The sequence below is a fragment of the Symsagittifera roscoffensis genome, chromosome 1 (genome assembly GCF_963678635.1).
Source record: "Symsagittifera roscoffensis chromosome 1, txSymRosc1.1, whole genome shotgun sequence".
Taxonomy (NCBI): Eukaryota; Metazoa; Xenacoelomorpha; order Acoela; family Convolutidae; genus Symsagittifera; species Symsagittifera roscoffensis.
In genome coordinates, this window is record NC_087062.1 from 92628994 (window position 1) to 92649376 (window position 20383).

Below are 20383 nucleotides of genomic sequence, written 5' to 3' on the forward strand. Positions count from 1 at the left end.
GGATGATCTTTCACTTGAGACAATGGCCAATTGTATAGCCTGACATGCCACACAAAGGACAAAATATTGGGTTGTTTTGTTAGCTTCTATGTTCGTTCGGATTGAAAGCTGCGTTTCTTTCAAGATATTTCGTTAACCCTGTTAGCTCTTTAAGTTGTTTCTTTTTTCATACTGTTTCCAACTTATTGTCAACGCTACTTGAAACTGTTCCAGTTAATTCAATTTTTGCAGCAAAACTCATTTCTGTGGTAACCATATGATTTTTAATTGAGGCCATGTTGCAGGTGGATTCTAAATTAAAAATTGGTGTGCTTTTTCTTTTAAGTCTAGTGTCCTTAAGCATTGCATAAAAATTTCCATTTTCTTTGATGTTCATTGATCAACATTAACAATCGGATTCAGTAAACCACGATCTACTGCAGTGCTTCAACTATGTATGTGGTTTTTAATAAATTCACCAGATTATTTTTTTCATTATTTGGTTCATTTCGTATTTTGTAATTAGCTTTATCATCAGTGAACCTATTAATGAACTGATCTTTTATACCGTTCCAAGCTAAAGCTACTGCTAATCCCTGATTCCATTGAGCTGCTGGACCTCCTAATTTTGAACCGAATAAAGCTCAATGTGTGTTATCAAATGGTGACTTGATCCATTTGGATGTTGGCGACATACCATAGAAGATTTGTGAGTTTTTTTTCGATTTTTGTTTGAAATTAAATGCTGTTGTACTTACCTGATAAAAACTGGAATTAGAATTTTAGAGCAGTTTGTATAGATGTGTTAAATTTTTTAAAAAGATAACTACTAATTTTTAGAAATAGTAACAAATTGGTTCAAATAGAAGATTCTTTATCTCTAAAATACGTTTTTTTTGTAAATACAGTTTTTCATTAAATACCCAAAAAAAATTACCAAAAATTGCTCCACGCACACTCTCAATAGAATTTGGAGAGTATTTTCAGAACACCTTTAGCACCTTGATATTTAGTATCTGCAAGTTTTGACAAGCTACAATTTGGTTCTAGTCCAAGGCCCACTTGGCACGCTACTAGTTTCTTTGAATTACTTCATACTTCTATCAGCTTATAGATTTTACATCTGAATGAGTGTTGTGAAATATATTGGCCTTGCCTGTAGTTCAAACAACTGAGTCCCAGCGCATCTTGTCTGGTGGGTAGTTGGAAATGAAGACTCTCGCGCAAATCCGACAAGAAAATCGACGAACCCCCAACACTCGCTAAAACACGAAACAGAAACCGCTAAAAAACGTTGAAAAAAAAGTCAGCTCAAACTTTACACAAAGCACGTAATTTCAAAAAGTTTTCAGTTATGGAAATAAAAAATTATCTAAAAAACAAAAACGAATATTCTAAAGTAGTTTTATTTGTCATTGATTACCCAAAGATGAATGAATGATTTTAAGATATCACGTTCTGGTTTTTCAGTATTATTCAAAGTTCAACGAATAAAACTTCTTGAAATTGAAAAGGTTTTTTCCACATCCTATCTGGGCCAACAAGTAAAGTTCGAAAGTGACGCACCCATCTTTAAGTTCGCGAGAACCGCCAAGGAACAGATGGCGCTTGCTGTATTTTTCTTGACAACATCCATTGAACTCTAATAGTAACGAGTGTTATATTGACTATTCTCGTAATCAACAGTGGATAATCAACAAGGCTAGTGTGCTTAACTTTGTTTTATTCAATCTCTCAAGGGCGTTCCCGACCATTCACCTCAAATAATTTCATCAAAGTTACTCAATATTATTTGAAGACAAGGCTAAAATCCAACAAGCCAATCAGGGACAGATTAAGGGGGAAACGGAAGGCGCCCCAACCCTAAATTTTCCAAAAAATTCAAAAAAGGTCCAAAAAGGCTATTTTTGAACAGCTTTTTTCAAAATTTTTGTCAAAATAGGGTTTTTATAGTGTTCTGGAAGCGCTCGGAGAATCAATTTGGTCGCTTAAAGAAAAAGTTGACCTAACTTTCGAACATTTTTTGAAAATATCTCCTCGAGAAAACCCTAGATCCGCCCCGGCAACCAATAAAATGATTGAAAAAGCAATTTAAGTTAAGTTAAATTTATTCGTTTCAATGGAGAACTCAACTTTTCATATTAAATTTTTTTCTAAATTTCCTTCAAAAAATTTTGGAATCTGTTTTTGGAGAAAACGCAGCAGCAAACTTTTCATTTAATTCAATTTTAACCGCTTTTGATGAGTACTGATGGGGGCCTTTGAAGGTAAAAGCATCGATTGCATTTTTTTAACTCAGTAATTTCCCGGCCGGTTCGGTTATCTTTCGTGTTTACAACTGGTTCGTTTGAGTTAATTGTGCGTGAAACAACAATACCCAGCGCAGAAACGCGTTTGAAAAGCATTTAGTTTTTTATTAATGTTTAGGAAATACACGGTTGTTTAAAATAATTTGTCTCACGCTCAAGCTACCAAGACGTAATTAACCAATGGTTAACACGGACCATAAGAAAAACGGAAAATTCAAAACGCCAAAAGTCAAAGGCAAACACCTATCACTTTAAAAGCCCCATCCATTACCCATCAGAATTGAGTTAAAATGGTTTAACTGGAAAACTTGCCACTGCAAGCTTTTTTCAAAAAATGAAATTTACACAGATGCGAAGCAGAGCAGAGCAGAAAAAATTTATGTTAACAAAACGTTTTTGAAAAGTAAACAAGCATCAACATTATTTTGATTCCAACTGACGTTGTAAGCCGGCATGCTTCGCAGAACTCACGCGATGAAAACTTTTGTAAAGAACACACTGATGAAAAAAAAATCTGATACTTTTCAGATAAAACAAAGATATACAAAAAACGAACAATATTAATTCAGCTCGCAGGAACTAAATCAATTCAGATCAAACAAACAATAAAATTTAGCAGAAAAAACCAAAAATTTTCTAAAAACGCCAAAATATTGAAATTGATAAATTTCAAAAACAATCTCGAAACAGTTCAAATTGTAGAATTTGTTTTTCTTCAAAAAAACAATTTCTCAAAAAAATTCAAAAACAAAAAAGTGACAAAAATAAAAAAAGACACAGCTTTAAAAAATAAATTGAGTTTGAAAAGCGTTGATGCTGAAAACGAATACCGATGTTATTTCCTACAAAAGAATCTCCCTTCAGAGGAAAACAAGTTCACAGAAAGAAAATGAACAAAAAATCAATAGAAAAAATGCAAATAAACTATTATTGATAAAAAAAAGAAATGCATGTCATTGAACCGTTTTAAAAAAGTAATGAATCAGAAAAATTACCGATATTATCTAGAGGTGAAAAAATACAAAGACGTTTTTTTTCTGAAAATTAAGAAAAAAATTTTATTTCCAAAAAACGACAACAGAAAAAAAAACCGTATTTTGGTTACTGTTTTAACACGTTAAAACTAACTAAATTTGAAGGAACACAACTTTGCCTGTAGTTCAAACAACTGCGTCCCACCGCATCTTGTCTGTTGGGTAGTTGGAAGTGAAGACTCTCGCGCAAATCCGACTGGAAAATCGACGAACCACCAACACTCGCTAAAACACAAAACAAAAACCGCTAAAAACGTTGAAAAAATAGTCAGCTCAAACCTTCCACAAAGCACCTGATTTCAAAAAGTTTTCAGTTATCGAAATAAAAAATATCGAAAAAACAAAAACGAAGTAGTTTTAGTTGTCATTGATTATAAAAAGATAAATGAAATTATTTTCAAGACACCAGAAATTTTGGCCTTTGGAAATTTCAATTATTTGATTTTTTTAAACCATATTTTGATTCTTTTGACTTTGTTGAAAATTACCAAGCCGACTCTAAGATTTTGGGTTCAATTCAAAAAACCGTTTATGGGAAATTCTTCTGCATGTTTTGGTTACTGTTTTAACACGTTAAAACTAACTAAATTTGAAGGAACACAATCATTGCATCAGAAAAATTAGCAAACAGCACCTCAACTTGACATAGTAGAAGAACAAATTCTTCGCGCAACTTTTACACAAAACTACCGAAGAATTTGAGTTGATTTATTTCTGAGTTAATAGGACTTCAGGCGTGCTTGATCCTCTTTTTAGAAACGAAAAAGCTACCTCTAACAAATATGCGTTAGGATCCAAAGATTAAAAAAATTTACAAAAACCAAACGTCAAAAACTCAAAAAAAACACCTTAACCATAAAAAAGCTATAATAACAGCTTATCAAAAAAACTAAAACAAAAGCTACAGCTAAATAATTTACTTGAACGGATTAAATTTTTTCTAAAATTAAAACAAAAACTGAACATTTTGAAAAATTCTTTTATGTTTAATTATATCATTTTAAAAAAGTTTGAATATTAGAAACAAAGTTCTTCAAAAAATCAAATAAAAGTTCAATCATTCTCATATAATCCCAAAAAAGGTCAATCGAAAAGAAACCATTTGGAAATTAAGCCAACGAAATTAAGCCGACATCTCCCAGCGACAAAATTCTCAGCATCAAAAAGACTCAGAAAAAAAGCTTCTCTAGAAACAACTCCAAACAAACTCCCATAGCACATACCTAACATGCCACTATTTCACACTACAATAACCATAGTGTTAATGAAATGAATACCAATTCACATTCATCCATTCTGTCAACAAAATTCTTAACGGGAAAAAGTCTAATACCCGATTGCAAAGCCCTTGCTTATCACAAAAGTAAGATCAGATATCGGTGCGTAGTTTTCGAGCAAAGTCAAAAAAACTTCAAAGAACTCTCAAAAAATCAAAAATTTAAATTTTTCAGAGGGTCATATCTTTTTTATTGGGCATGGCCGCAAATGCAGAAGAATTTTGCATAAGCGATTTTTTGAATTGAACCCAAAATCTTAGAGTCGGCTTGGTAATTTTCGAGAAAAGTCAAAACAATCAAAATATGGTCAAAAAATCAAAAAAATTGACATTTCTATAGGCCATAATTTCTGGTATCAAAAAAATTGGCCGTAGCCGCTGGTGCAGGGGTTGTTTCCATAACCCATACTATTCATTAAACTAAAAACTTCACATTTGGGTTGAAGTTTTTGAGAAAACAGAAAAAAAAAACATTAAAAAAATTAAACAAAAATTCTTACCATAGACTTTTTCGAAGGCTGTAGACAATGGTTAAAAAAGACCAGGCGATTTTGCAGGCACACTGGTGAATAAGCGGTCTTCCCATTGATACACCCATTTTCAAAATCGGTAAAGTGGTTTCCTAAATTTATCCAAAAAATGAAAAAAAAAATTGATAGCTGTATCAGATAACTTATTTTTTAAAACGCGAAAAATGAACTGACAGAAACCATGTCGCAAACCACGAATCCGAAAACAATTCAACTTTTTTTAAAGAAATTCATTTAGAAAAATCAATTACTGCCCGAACATTCTCCACTTATCAAATCCTAGATGACGAAGTTTTATTTGAACCTTTAAGATGCATCTCGATTCGCTTCCAATTGTGTGACTTTTGTTAAGACTGACGCTACTTCCTCTCCAGATACTTGCGACTAAAATCTAGACTGTCGCAACTTTACTTCTAGACAATTGCTTTACTTCCATTTACTTACTCATTTTCAAACTGTGTCCCAAAGATCCATTTTTAGACTAGATTGCGGCCGTAATTCGTTTATTTCAGACATTGCTCCAATTTGACTATGAAACCGTTTGGGCTAGGAATTTTGTGGCCATGAACTGCAGTACGGTTTCAGTCAGTCGCTGAAAACTTCTTCGGGAGCATGTTCGTTTGACTAGGCCTAACTGAATGATTGATAACCTCGCAAGTCGTAGTTATGTAAGCTGACGACTGTTAATCGAATCATGTGTGATATGAAAACAGTTTATTTTTTCAGCTACTGCACAAATTGAAGCAAAGCACAAACGAATTTTTTTGGGGGGGGGGGCACTTACATCTGATTTTATTCCAAAATCGATTCAAAACAAGGATAGCCGGTTAGTGTGCAAGTAGCAAAAAATGTTCCAGCCATAGTCTTAAAAAATACACATTTTTCTGCGTGGTGTGATAAAACGATCTGACCAAAAAACTAGAGTTTGGGCATATTTGACAATTATAGTAAAATAAGCAAACCATAAAACAATTTTTGTAAAAAAAAAAGGACCAGAAAAAACCAAAAAATTTTCAAAATCTTTTCTTTTTTTTTAACAGTTTCTTGAATTCTTGACATTTTGTCTCCAAAAAGGCGCTATAATACTCAAAAAAACTAATTTAGTCGAGTAAAACTAAGTTTTAACCGCTTAAATTAAGCAATTGTAAGCTTTTGAGTTTGAGCTAATAAAATAAAATTATGTAAGCCTGCTCTCGCTCATTCGAAATGAACCAAAAAAAAAAATTCGGACCGGTTTTTCACGAAACGTTTCCAATCAGTGTCATTTCTTCAGTGATAAAAAATTGGAACAAAAAATGGAAATTAGGCAAATGCGACAGTCATAGTCAACACAGAGGCAAAGCAGAGCTTCGGAACACTTCCGTACCACGAAAACAGCATTGCAGGCTAGCAGACAGGAAAGGAAAGAAAAGCGACTAAGTCCAAAGAAAACGGAAAAATTGTCTAAGATACTGCTACTGGAAAACTTCAAAAGGTTGTTTGAATGATGTTCTATTTGCGGAAAAGGGTTTTAGGGCAAAACTGTTGTTAATAAAAACTTTGAACTAAAAACTCTATTCCGAGTTTTTTAACGTTTTTTGCGATACGGAGGAAAACATACAAATTATGTTTCCCCCGAACAACTAAAAATGAGGCTAGTAAGCCGATAAAATAGAAGCCGAAAACATTCAGGCCAAAAAAAATTCAAACTAAAAAAATCAGAAAAAAATTACACGAAGTCAAGGCTAGTACAATTACAAAATGAAAACATTAAAAGCAACGGATATGAAAACTACATACAGCAAAAAAATGTTAAATGTTGCAACTAAGTCGACAAATTACAAGCAGACAAATAATAAGCCGACAGATTTTTTGAAACGGAATATTAGCCGTTTCAAAAAACGGGTCCTAGTCATATTCGAATCCAAGACATTTGCCGTCCCAGGCGTACCCGTTGCCTCCAGATTAAGTGTGCCGGAAACACTACGAAATTTGAATTCAATATGAACCAAGAGACCAAGTAATTCTGTTAAGCAATTTGTTAACCCAAAAAAGTCTTTATACCGATTTTATAACGCTAAAGCGCAAATATTGCCAGCTGGAAAACAGTTTGTGTAGAAAAACGGCTAGAAAAACAAAAAAAAATCGTAAATTATTATACAAATTTTCTAAAAGTTTATCATTTTTTTTTTGTTTTTTTTTGCAGAAATGTTCTGAATGGCGCTAAAAACTCTAAGAATTAACTTTACTCAATTACAAGTAAATTTTCACGGCTTAACATAAGATTTAAAAAGCTATTGAAAGCTGCCCGCTCACCTTATTAGCTTGAAATTAGACTAAAAACCAGAAATTTCGAAACGGCTTTTTCGACATTCAGAATTTTTTTCAGTAATTTTTAATGTCGTTCGAATCACGACTGAAAGGGCTTTAATATGATAATTCTCTGGACCCAGTCCAAGGATTGCTTAAGGTAACTGATTTTGCGTGGATAACAAAAAAGAAAAAAAGAAACACATCCGAATTCAAAGTTCCTTCATATTTTTAAATTGTGCGGAACAAAAATGTCCATTAGTCAACAAAATATGATCTGGTTAATGTTGACGCTCGCTCAAGTACCTAATACCTAACTTATCACGACGGTAAATCGAGATTTTCAAACTTTGTTCCCTACTCGACTTCAAAAACCTGTCCAGACTATGAATTATCCGCTATAAACAGCAGTTAGGTTTCATTTAAGAACTGCTTATCATTACAAGTTACAAAGCTGTATAGTCAGGAGATCGTTTGTATTTAGTCAAAATCCAAAAAATATATATTTTTTACATTTTACACCAGGAATTAAAATTAAACAAGTAATAATTTGATACCTCAATTGGCCTCGTCTGCAAAATAGTAAATAGTTGATTTGTTTGAAAAATTAATTTAAAAGAAAATTTTATTCAACGAACTAATGAACTCGGCAATTATTCAAAATTTTAGAACCAGGGGAGGATCTAAGATTTTCAAAAAACTTCGAAAATTTTGTCTACTTTTTTTTACGCTGACCAAATTGATTTTCTGAGCTCTCGTAAATTACTATACAGACCCCATTTTGACCAAGTTTTCTGCGCCGCAGGCAAATTTTTGAAAAAACTGGCCAAAATAAGCGTTCTCCACCCCCCCTCAAAATTAGTATATATTGACGGCAAAGGCGCCTTTAGAAAAATTTTGGGGTCCTTCACCAAAAATGAATATCTCAAAATATTACAAAGGGAAGACCCTTTGGGTCAGTAATGGGTCAAATTCATGATGCGGGGCGGGGCGTCCTCCCCCCCCCCTAATTCCGCTGGTGCTTAGAACGTATTAAAATTATCATTATTGACCGCAGTCGTTTTTAACTGAAGGAAAAATGAGAAAAAAAATTAAATTTTTTGCAGATGTTTCGCAGATTTTTATTTAAAAAAGAAAACTTTCTTTTGCTAAGTGAACGGTAAATGGCGTAAGCAAAATTATTTTCAAAAAAATTTCAAAGGACTTTTTCTTGACACTGAGAGAACTTATGATTCTCGACTAACTGAAAAGGTTTCAATATTATTTATCACTAGACCTAACCTGATAAATAATTATAACACCTTATTTTGCATGAAAAAACTAAGAAAAAAAATACAAAAAGCCCGAAGACAAAGTTGCTCCCCACTTTCAGTGAACTACAACTATATTCGTCGGAATAACAACGATATCTCAAAAATGTTTCTATACATTGTATATGCATTTTCTTTAAAACATCAAGCACAACCCGATTTCTATCTCCAGAACTATAAAAATACAGTCAGCAACGAAAATAGTTTTGAAAAACCTAAATAGGGAAAACTACTTCTTTCAAATCAAAAAACATGAACAACCCAAATGATCGCTTTCACTGCGTTCAGTCACACATTGTAATTGAGGTCACACTCATTCACTCAAATTAATTTGTTTTTTAAGAATTTAAAATAGAGGTTAAAAAGCGTCGCTCCAAATAGAAGCCAAAAAAATACAAGGAACAACATGAACCGTTTGCTGGAGAAGAAACACAAGTTTCCGAACACAGTTAAAAGCAAAATTGATTTTAAAATACTGAAAGTCAGTCAAAAAACTTTTTTTGCATGTGCGGGCTGGGACCAGAACCTTAACAGAAAATTTCAATAACTTTAGCTTCAAATGATTTATTACACAGAAGCGAAGTTACACTTCGCATACACAAGCAAAAACATTACCAATAACGCTACTGGGAAAACTGAATGAGTAAAACTTTGAGTCTACAAAATTTGTGAAGTGACGCACGCCAATTATGACGCATAAGCAGTACCAGTCAATTCAAAAAAAGAAACTTACCAACAAATATGCCTCAATTTATAGAGCAGTCTATGGATCAGTAATAACATGAAAAAAATAAATGTAATAAAAATAAAATAAACTTTTTTTTAATTTGAGATTTTTTATGAAAATTAACCACCACAGGCCATATTAAGTACACAGTGATAAATTATACTCCTAGTAACAAATCAATTATGACAAATGTGCTTCCTTCAACCAATTTGGGACAATTTCTATGACGGATTAAGGCTCCGCTTACGCGTTAATAGCGCGAAATATATCGCAAGTTAATTGTCCCAAATTGGCAATTTTTAAACCCTCATAACTTTGCGAAAAATGATCACAGGTAAAACATCTCTCCCAAATTTAAGCGCAGTACTTTTTGAATGATGTAGAAAAAAAATCCCGTCAAAAATGGCTAGTTAAAAAGTCGAAATTTGTCTGAAAAAAAACCACTCCGAGCACAAATATTCCGTTACTTCTGTAACGAAAGTCGGAACACTAATAGTCTGTGTTAAAATCCTTAGCATTGGCTGTATTTAATAGCTGGTTACTCATCAAAATGAACACTTCAAAAATGAACAAACTTTATCGAAACAATATTTGCGTCGCAACAATATTTGCGACTTAGGTTGGAAAAAAATGATATTTCATACTATAACACAAGCATTGCTTGTATAATGAAGAGTAAATCTTCACTCCAATTAGTCTAAAAAGCAAGAAACTCAAGCTGAAATTTTACTCGTCATTTGCAAAAATATCCCAAATACAAAGTTCCTTCACAGTTCATGGTCGCGACAAAGCTGAAAGCAAACACAATTGCAATATTAAAAACACAAATTTTGAAAAACAACAATATCGTATAATATTAATTACAAAAGAAATACAACATTAAAGGGATAAATTAATCAAATGGAAGGAATAATAGGAAGAGGGCTAAAATTTTTCAAAAAAAGGTACAACTATTGTTTAAATTTTTAAATTCTGAGCCTCTTGACCTTGACATAAGTTTTTTTCGTCAATTATTGTCAGTTCTCATCTGGTTTTGACTTCTCTTCCCCAGAAGCATCAGAGTCAGATGACCGACCTTCAGACTCGGCAGAGCCACTCGAAGAGTCGACTTCAGATTCTTCATCTGTATCCTCTGCGTCTTCGCTGTCACTCAAATTAACAGCCACTCCCTCTGCCGGTTCAACGACTAAAGTTTTCACATCTGTACTAGTTTCTATTCTAGAAGATTCCGCGACATCATCGCCTATTTTTGGTTGGACAGTTTCGTTCTCATCTTCTGATACCGAATGATTTTGAGGGAACTTTACTTTCTCTTCTTGTGGCAAAACTGGGATATCTTCCATAGAATTAGAACCATTGCCATCAACTGGAAAAGTTTCTGTTGTAGTATCTGTGATAATCGGATGTGAGTTTGTATCATCATCACAATTTGAATTCTTTTCCATTTCCTCATTGACAATATTTGTCGTAGAATCGTCTTGACTGCCCTCAGCCGAGTTTTTTGAAGACTCGAGTTTTGATTCCAGCTCTTCGTTCGCCTCCGACTCTGAGCCCGACGACGTTTCGCCTGACTCAGTAGAACTGTTGTTGTCTTCCTCGCTACTCGTGTTGAGTCTTCCCTCTTTATCTTCCGTCGAAATTTCACCTTCACTTAAACTGTCAGTGACCGAATCTTCTTGCGGTGCGGTCAAGTCGGTTGTTGCTTTATTCCTAGATTTCTTAATCGCCGAGCCCATGATACTGTCTGCGACTGCATTTCTGCGCTTGGACGGTGAAACATTTGATTTTACTCGAACCGTTCCAGTGTCGATACTTGAAGACACCCCTGGAGTCAAAACGTCATTTTGCACCTGCATTTCAGAATTTTTTTCGCGCTGCTCCACAAGCGAGTATTGACTTTCCAAACTACCAGAGCCAGTATTATTTCTGCGTGTTGATTTATTCTGTGGCAACTTAGGCTTATTTGCACTTGGTGGACTTTTACCGTCCAATATTCTCGGAGTGACTTCATCAAAATCCTCTTCTTCTTCAGAACTGGCTGGATTCGAACTCTCCTCCTCCGAACTACTGTCCGATTCAGTTTCAGATCCCGATTTACTTCCTTGTTTTTGAGTGCCTGCACTTTCTGGTTTCTTCCACTTTCTATTAGGCGGCTTCTTCACTGGATTACTGCGGTTTTCCATGTACGCCAGCGGAACATCTGGCACTTTAAAGTCGGCGTCGGTGAACTTCCGATTAGCTCGGTCATTTGACTTCAAACTTGTGTTTTCAATTTTATTTTCTGAAATATTTCCGTCTACTTTGTAAAGGGAATCGTCGTCCAAATCAATTGGTGCTCTTCTACGTGGAAGGGTTTTGGTGACTACATGTGAGTTTAAAAGCGTCGGCTGCTCATCGTCACAGCTGCTTTCCGAGTCAGTTTCGAATTGCTTGCTCTGAATAATCTCTTCCAGTGGTTTTGGGACTGGGCATTGACTCGGAACAATAACCTGGCTTTTCACAGGTCCAACTCTATTCGGTGTCTCCTCGGGAACAAATTTAGACACAACTGCGGAGCCAACAAAGCTAAAAAGCAACAAAACAAAAATCAAAGAAAAATAATCAACATTTAACAAACAAGTAGCATTTCACAAAAAATAAATTAACCTAATGATTATCAAATACCAAAACAATTAGAGATTGGTTCTCCAAGAAAAACTTTTGCTTTCATAAATCAGTCTATGGCCAGACACAGACATCTCATTATGAGTTACAGAAACATATTGTTGACTCTTCGGACATGAGACTGGTGCTTACTTGGGTCGTTTTTCTTTCATGTATTCCACATAGTGGGAGTAGTTCTCGGGTGCAGTGTAACCCACAGCCTTGTCTACCTCCTGGCCCAACTTGTCTGGCTTGAACCCATGTCTCCTCACAGAATGTCTCGCCTCCCTCATCGCAGTGGACTTCAGCACCGGGTTGTCGGGACCCCCCGTCGCACCGGAAGCGGCGGCCTGAGAGGCAATCTGCTTCCGGAGCTGCTCTCTCTTAGTCAAGTCTTCCATGTCTTTCTTCCGCATAGCACGTTTCACGATTTTCTCCCGCATGTTCACTGCAACAATAGTTTTGTCTTCTAATTTTGATTCTCAAATACAATAAATTAACTTGCTTACAATCCTGCATATTCAATTCCGGTATCGCCGATTCGAACAGCGCATGACTCTGAACAGCGAATGAAGAAACTATTTTTCAAAGAAATTACTCGCAACTTTTTGCATATAATTAAATTATTGTATATAACGCAAACACTATTTAGAACTGATTGAGTGTGGCCACCTTCTTTGGAGTGCATCTTCTGTTTGTGTCTGAGTGCCCTCAGGGCTTCCTTGCGGGCCAACTCCTCCTTAAAAATGCGCTCCTCCTCTATCTGCTTCAGCCTCACCTCCTCCACAGCCTCAACTCTCCTGTCCAGAATCACAGTCTCCACATTCTAAACCACACCATCGCCACACTGACTCATTGCTCCTCCATGCGTTTTCAATTTTTAAACATATACAACAGACAGTTGTAAAAATGTCAATGAACGCAAGTAAGCATGAAAAGACTATGTTTTTATGTTTGACTATTTTTGTATGAAAAAATCTCAACTATCGGTTTTCCGAAAAATAGATGACCTTAAAGCCAGGGGGCAGATCTAGGATTTTCTCGAGGGGGGGGGGGGGGGGCGGATTTTCGAAAATTTTGACGACCTTTCTTCGTTTTTCACTGAATTCATGAGCCCTTTTTATACATATAGCCAAATGACAGTAGGAAACGAGCAATGAACGCAAGGAAAAGAAAAAACAACTGAGTACAAACTGAAACTTGCATTTCTGAGAAATAGAAAATTAAGCAATTGATGATGTAAGCAATCAACAAGCAAACGAAATTCCTTTACTCATGAATCGTAATAGATCTGTCACACCCCGACTGACAATGGCTTGATCCAAACACTGATCGTCGCGCATTTTTCAAATGTGAAAAAAACTAGGGTTTACATATAATTTTGTTTTAAACTATTTTAAGTATGATAATGTGAAAATTTGGGTTTCAATTTTTATGCTAGTCGATACAATTTTTCATTTAAAACTTTTCTGCTCGTCGAGCTTTATGCGCGTCGATACACCGCCTTTCAACAGGACTCCTCATCCCGTGTTCAGTCATCCCGAGCAACATATTAACAAGTTTGAACAAAAAGTTATGACATAAAAACAAATCTTAAAGACTCCCTAACATAAAAAATCCCCAGCAGTTGAAAAACAAGTTTTCTGCTTCATTCTTAATTTATATAAAATATAAGTCTTAAAAACAACGCGTAATTTCAATTCACCTTGATTCTCTCAAAAACTGCATGCACTAGAATCACTGCTTGTGCTTTTCTCTTAGCCACCAATTGAACCCTTGCTTCTTTGGCCAGCTGCAGCCGTCTTAGCAACTCCAGAACCACCAGACGTCGACGTCGAGTGCTTCTCACTTTCAGAGCCTCTTTCAACAACCGGTCAATCTCTGTGTTAGTTTGTAACCCTGGAGCATCCTCTTCACTGGAAATATCGTCCAAATCCGAAAGAATCGAAATCTTTGGCTTTGGGGGTTTCGGTTCTCCGGGTCTTGCCATTACCACTTGTCGTTCCTCAGCAGGTGGCTTCGGCTCTTCGGGAAGCGCGGGTCCCATCACCGACGAAAGAGACTTCGGGATTCGGGTTCTACTTAAAGACACCTCGTAGAGAACAGATCTAGGAAGCGTTTTAGGCATCGCAATTACAACTTTTTCTCTTCGTTCTTTTTTAGGCTGCGATTCGACTCTGTCTTCGCTGCGACGCTTCCGGCTTTTACTTTTCCTGCTTCGAGACTTTACCCCATCCATAACTCGGCTTGAAGACTTGGGTCGATGTGCGACTTTAGTTCTCGATGAAAACTCTTGTCCATATGAGTTGATTTGGCTTCCTTTCCCACCCAGTCGGTTTTCGTACTTGGCGATTTTATCACGCTGCTCCTTATCGTTGAAAATCTCATCTCTATGAAGATGCTTGAACCGCTCTAGCTTTCGCTGCTGTATTTTTCGCTCCGACAGGTACCCAGTTCCATCAAAATCAACCTAGAAAAATCACCTCACATTTTTATCCTGACTTAGACCACGAATATCATCAAAATCGAACATGTATTTTGGCGAAGGTCATTATTGATGTTATTCACAAGCGCTCTTGTGTTCATTATGTAAGTAATTTCAAAGAAAGAAAGCTTTCCCAAGTTTTTTATCAATATCTTCGGGATCAAATTGAAACACAGAGGCGAAGCGGAACTTCGCATCACTTGCGATACAACACAAACATTAAAACACAGCCAACAGACAGTTGGAAAATAATCAATGAACGCAAGTAAACAGAAAAAGACGACTTAATTTTTGAAAAATCTCAAATTTTGAATTTCAAAGAAAACAATAGATGGCCTTAAAGCTATTGGAATTTCTAAAACAATTTATGATTGACACTTTTTTGATAAAATTAACCCAATTTGAGAAAACTGGTGCAATAATTTTTAAAAAAATTCGCTGGGAAACTCGATACGTTTATTCAACTAGAAGTCGATCAAGTTTTTCTGTTCGATAGTGTAGTTTTCCTTCCTTTCAACAAAGAACATGAACTGAACTTAAACAAAATCAAAAATGAGCCAAAAAAAAGTAAATTGGAGCCTAAACAAATTTAAAGACGTTTCCTGAAAAAAAAACAAATCACCGAGACCCATATAAGAGTGAACTATGTTCATCGACTCTTAAAAACATGAAAATTAGAAAAAAAAAGTTGAAAAAACGTCTAACAAAAATTTCGCATGTCTCCAAAATATAATTAATTTGAATATTAAATTATCAACCGAACAAAACTTACGGAAACAAAGCCGGCAATCTTTAAACACATCAGGTTAAGCCAAAAAAATTGATTTTAATGACCCTTTGAAACTACAATGAACACAACTTGCAACTATCCTTAAAATTTCTTATAGCAAAACAAAAATCTATCCTCCACCTTTTAAATTAACAATTTTCATAGTTGTTTTCGGGTAATTATGGCTTAACGCGTAATGTTACGATGTAAAGTATGAAGAACAAATCTGTTCACAATTTTCAGTTTGTTCACTATGCCAAGGTTCATTGCATTATGACAATGTTTGAGTAAATTATCAAAATTGAAATTCAAAGGTGGGGCAGTGGAAACGAGCCAAAAAAAAACAAGTAAGATTTGAAAGAAAAATTGTTTACGTGAAAAATAGCATAGTTCCCGATTACAAGACACTTGCTTTCGCAAATGTAATTAACTAACTTTGAATGTGTTAATGTATGTCCTGCCATCTATGTCTTTGTAGTAGAGGCGCTTTCCTCTCAGTGCATTCATCGACACGGTGAATCCCAAATAAGTCTCATACTGGATGTACACTTCGAACGTCTTGAATGTCGTCACATCCGCAGCATCGCACTGTGCCTCGAAGTTCTCAAAGTTGAAGACTCCAATTCCATGTGAGTCCCTTTTCTCCTTCCTAAAACCGGATTTGTTCGAGTCCAGTTGTTTCAGCACTGGGATTTCTAGTCGACGTACCACTCCAAACAATTCGAACACTCGCCGCACGATCGATTCCTCTGGTTTGTCGGGAACCGGAAGATTAAGCCAAGGTCTTCGTCGGAACTCCTGCCTTGCTTTCTTTTTCGCTTCCTGAAATAAAACTTAACTAGCGTAAAACTTGCACCTCCGGAGCTTCGAACAAATGGTTATTCATGAAAAAAATTCAAATTTGAGGTTGGTTTGGTTAAACAAAAATAATCATCATTTAAAAAATCCTCAGATTGATGACTTTGTTTGAAATACTGATAAAAATCTTCAATCTCGGGAAACTAAATTTTTTGAGCAGTCATAATTAGAGGCCATATCTCTGGCACCTGAAAAACCCAAACTTCGGATGCTCAAAGGATTTGAGCAGTCATATTTAGAGACGATTTCTACAACCCCGGGGGTACCTTGACTTCACCTCACCATAGAGTCGAGAGTGTAAATTTTTTTGAATTTTTAAATCATAGAAAAACGTCATATCTCGGAAACTATGACGATTTGGGCATCGAAATTTGGAGGCCACGCACGTCTGAAATCTCGGGAGTACCTTATTAGTACCTCTCAATTGGTTCGAGAGTTTGCTTCAAGAACATTTTGAAAGAACTTCTGAAAGTACCATGACAGGGCAACACCATAGAGTTGAGAATTTCGAATTTTTAAGTACTTAACAACTTATTTTTTTCGAAAACTTCTGAAAAATAATAAAAACGTCTTATCTCGGAAACCAAAAAGATTTGAGCAGCCAGATATAGAGGCAAGATTTGTTACTCCTCAAATATCCTAGCAGCCTCTGCCCCCCCCCCCCCCCCCCCCCCCCCTGCTGGTATTGCTATAGCCATACATTCGGGCCGTACAATTAGCTTTTCGTTCATAAACTGGAAAAATTGAAAACCTTTCTTAAGCATTGCAATATACAGTAAACTTAAACATGTGAAAATTCATTCGTTAAACATGAACAAAATAATACGTTGAAAAGGCTAAAACAAGGCGAGATAGTGAAGCCCGCATGTTAATATATAATACATTAATCTTCAGCATCACCCAAATCAGAGGAGCACGAGACCGATTTTATTCACAGAAGATACGTACACCTACTTATTTAGCCAAGTTTTCTTCATCCGCCCTTTCTTGAACTCAGAGACGCAAGATCTTTTTCCATAACCTTAAGAAAATATTATCCAACAAAAATTGTATGCTAAGCATATGAAAACCAACCGCATTTAGTCGCTTCTGTCTAGTTTCATCATCTTCGGCCACAGGTGCGCTTTCCTTCTCCTTCTCAGAAGTCTCTTGCCCTACATTCTCTTTTTCGTTTTCCGCGTCTTCACCTCCAATCGATGTAAACGTATTTTTCTTCCACTGCATTTGGTCTTGCTTAGCCTTATTGACGCTTGCCACAGTTGATTTTTTCGTCACAGACGCTTTTCTTTCTTCTGACCTAGAGCGACTTCTGGACGAGGAACCTGAACGACTTCCACTGCCAGAAGATCTAGACCTGGAACCCGAAGACGACCGACTCTCACTGCCACTCCTGGATCCGGATCCCGACTGCGATTTACGTCGTCTCTTTTTCCTTTTGGACTTGGACTCGCTTTTTGATTTGTCCACACGGTATATCTTATGCACTTCGTATTTGGTGTGAAGAAAATCTTTGCCTTCTTCTGTGTTTTTATATTCTCCTGGAATGAATTACTATGCGATTAACAAACATCAGAAGAGAAACAAAAAGGAACAAATTTCAGAAAGCGAAGAAAAATTATATCTGAAACAATTTCAAAAATTGGTAAGCTTAAAGCAGGAGCTTCCGACATCTTTCGGAAATGTTTTTTTTTTACGCGACATCAATAATTGTGGTAAAAATCCGAGAATCAAAAGCAGTTCACTGCACCACATTATAAGTTCAACTTTCCATATACTGTTTATTTTCAAGAAAAAATAACACCTGATACCTAACCCGTTATACTTTACATTTTTATCCTTAGATAAAGGAATTCGGACAAACTTTGGCACATTGAGCAACCATATTTTTCTCCAGATTCCCTAATAAGAACAAACCTGATTGAAACTGCAGCAAAATCTTTTTCTGTTGTTCTCGTTTTTTCATTGCTTCCTCCTCGTCGGAATCAGTAGATGACGAGGCAAAGTTTCCCTCTGATTGGTCCGATGAGCTCACATGGGATCCCCTCTGACGACGTCGGTTCCTCATCATCCGTTTCTTTCTCACTTTCTCACGCTTGCGTTCGAACTCTTTGATTGCTCGGAGCTTATCGCGATGATAGTTGGAGAACCAGGCACAGGGTATCCCGGTAAGAAAGATAGTGTCCGGTCGTAGCCCCGGTTTATCTTCGTTGCTGCCAATCATTTTTGAGAAGTGGGAAACCCAGTCGTTTTGCTTCGGAACTACTATGTCATATTCTGCAGCGTTAAGCTAACAAATGAAATAAACATCCGAGTAACATCGGCATTTGTATTTCTGTCGCTTGATTGACATAAATGGAAGAATAACAAATCTTCTCTGATAATGAGAGACGATCCACAATAACCGAATCGAACCTTTGTTATAGGACACTACAAAAACTTAAACTATTAGCTGATTTAGATTAAATAAATTAAATACACATACTCGACATACTTAGGGTCCAATTTTATCGGACATGCCAATGAATGCAGATCGATTAAAAATTACTCTTCGTTTATGATACCAAATTTATTATTTTTTGAAATTAGACGTTTTTTTTTCATATTCTCAGCAAAATTTTCAGTTGACTAAGCAATGTCGCCACTTGATTACTTGACCGATCTGCATAGCGATGACAATCAGCTTCTTTTACTTTACTGAATGTATTTAAATGAATGAGAATGGTGGACAACCTTGAAGACTGCGTCGCTTCCGAAACTTTTCAACTGAATGAAACTACCGTTAAGTTTGGAAACGAAAATGGCCAAGTCTTTCTTCTCCTCAATCTCTCCTGAAACGAAAAAACATTTGCTCTGTATGACACAAACATAGCCGACAGACAGTTGGAAAAGAGTAATGAACGCAAGGAAACTGAAAAAAAAACTTGAACTTCGAAGAAAAAATAGATGGCCTTAAAGCTCTTTGAATTTGTAGAACAATTTATGATGGACACGTTTTTGTTAAAATTAACCCAATTTGAAAAAACTGGATCAATACATATAATTTTAAACTCCGCAGGGAAATTTGAACAATAAAATTTACTTCAGGAATTAAAAGTCGATCACGTTTTTCGTGACATTAACAGTTTTGCTGTTCGATAGTGGAGTTTGACTTCCTTTTAACATTAGAAATGCACTGAGCTTAAAAAAATCAAAAGTCAAACCGAGAAAAATCAAAACTGATCTTCAACAAATTTTAGACTTTTTCCTGAAAAAAAAATCAGGAAGACCTATATAAGAGTACTTAAAAATAAATACTTTTCTTTTATCGATACAAACGTGAGGTTTCAAGAACCATTTGAAACAATTACCTCGCAAAAGGGCTGCAAACATTTTTGAAAAAGCCAATAGCATTACCCAGGTATCTCAAAAACGTGTTTGTCTCTTTCAGGATCTTCAAGTTCTTGAACTCTCGAGGCGTGACCAGTTTCTTGATGTTCATCATCACTTCGCTGTTTGAGACCACCCTCGACCCCTCCTTCCCTTTGACGAAGGGAATGGAGACTGTGATACTGACTTTGGCCACTGGCTTCAAGTACAGTCCACTAGAGGCCCACAGGTCAGTGACTCCTTCCGGCGATGCCCTGCATTCTGTGATCTCCCCCACTGGACCCAACAAGGATCTGGAAGCAGGAGTTGTCGCCGCTAAACTAGTCATAGCGAACTCTGAAATAAGATTTAAGCTTCTGTATTGGACGGTTTCGATTTGGTCAGTTTACCATGGTCAAATTACACTCAGAAAGCAATTTTAAAACTTTTTTCAATCGCATCAGGACACATGAATTAATCATTTGCAAAACTTAAAGTTAATTTTATACAGAGGGTCACAAAATGGACCCAAGGCGGAGTATATTTTAAATTACAAAACAGATATCGTCAAATCAACCAATTGTTTAGTTAATTTCTGAAACTGATGTTTTAAAAAACAACGGCACGGTCACCTGTGACAGTCGCAAAAGCTTGCAAAAATTTCTCAAACAGCAGAAATAGAAAGTAAATTTGAACAAAAGCAATTGTAGCAATTGCTTCTTCATGTTTAGAAAAAAGTTCTGGTTGGAGATCAAAACGTTTTACAAATCACAAAACTACTATTACTTTGGGGACGGTTGCTTGCAGAGGTGTGAAAGCGGTAGCGATA

The 20383-nt window shown here is 35.9% G+C and overlaps 2 protein-coding genes across 2 annotated transcripts in view; both read right to left on the minus strand.

Annotated features, from left to right (window-relative positions):
• LOC134840738 (uncharacterized) overlaps positions 1–1649 on the minus strand; it is a gene marked incomplete in the record, with an annotated part of 30071 nt that extends 28422 nt beyond the window's left edge. The window contains 2 exon segments of the mRNA XM_063856756.1: positions 1136–1241; positions 1546–1649. Of these exon segments, the coding sequence (XP_063712826.1) occupies positions 1136–1241; positions 1546–1615 (176 nt within the window).
• An 8703-nt stretch (positions 1650–10352) lies between these two features.
• Positions 10353–19907, minus strand: LOC134852521 (uncharacterized). The gene is made up of 9 exons (XM_063868554.1): positions 19603–19907; positions 18940–19037; positions 18124–18496; positions 17284–17747; positions 15787–16173; positions 13803–14567; positions 12770–12923; positions 12251–12545; positions 10353–12019 (listed from the first exon to the last, which is right to left on the minus strand). The coding sequence occupies exons 1-9, from the start codon at positions 19901–19903 to the stop codon at positions 10471–10473; spliced, it is 4386 nt and encodes a 1461-aa protein (XP_063724624.1). The 5' UTR covers positions 19904–19907; the 3' UTR covers positions 10353–10470.
• Positions 19908–20383: the final 476 nt, after the last annotated feature.

Bases quoted from the DNA above. Each gene is read 5' to 3' on its own strand.
- LOC134852521 (XM_063868554.1), bottom strand. From the start codon at position 19,903: ATGACTAGTTTAGCGGCGACAACTCCTGCTTCCAGATCCTTGTTGGGT. The intron at 14,568-15,786 runs GTTAGTTAATTA...TGATTTTTCTAG, and splicing joins CATACATTAACACATTCAAA to GTTGATTTTGATGGAACTGG. The intron at 12,546-12,769 runs GTGGCCACACTC...CTATTGTTGCAG, and splicing joins GAAGATGCACTCCAAAGAAG to TGAACATGCGGGAGAAAATC.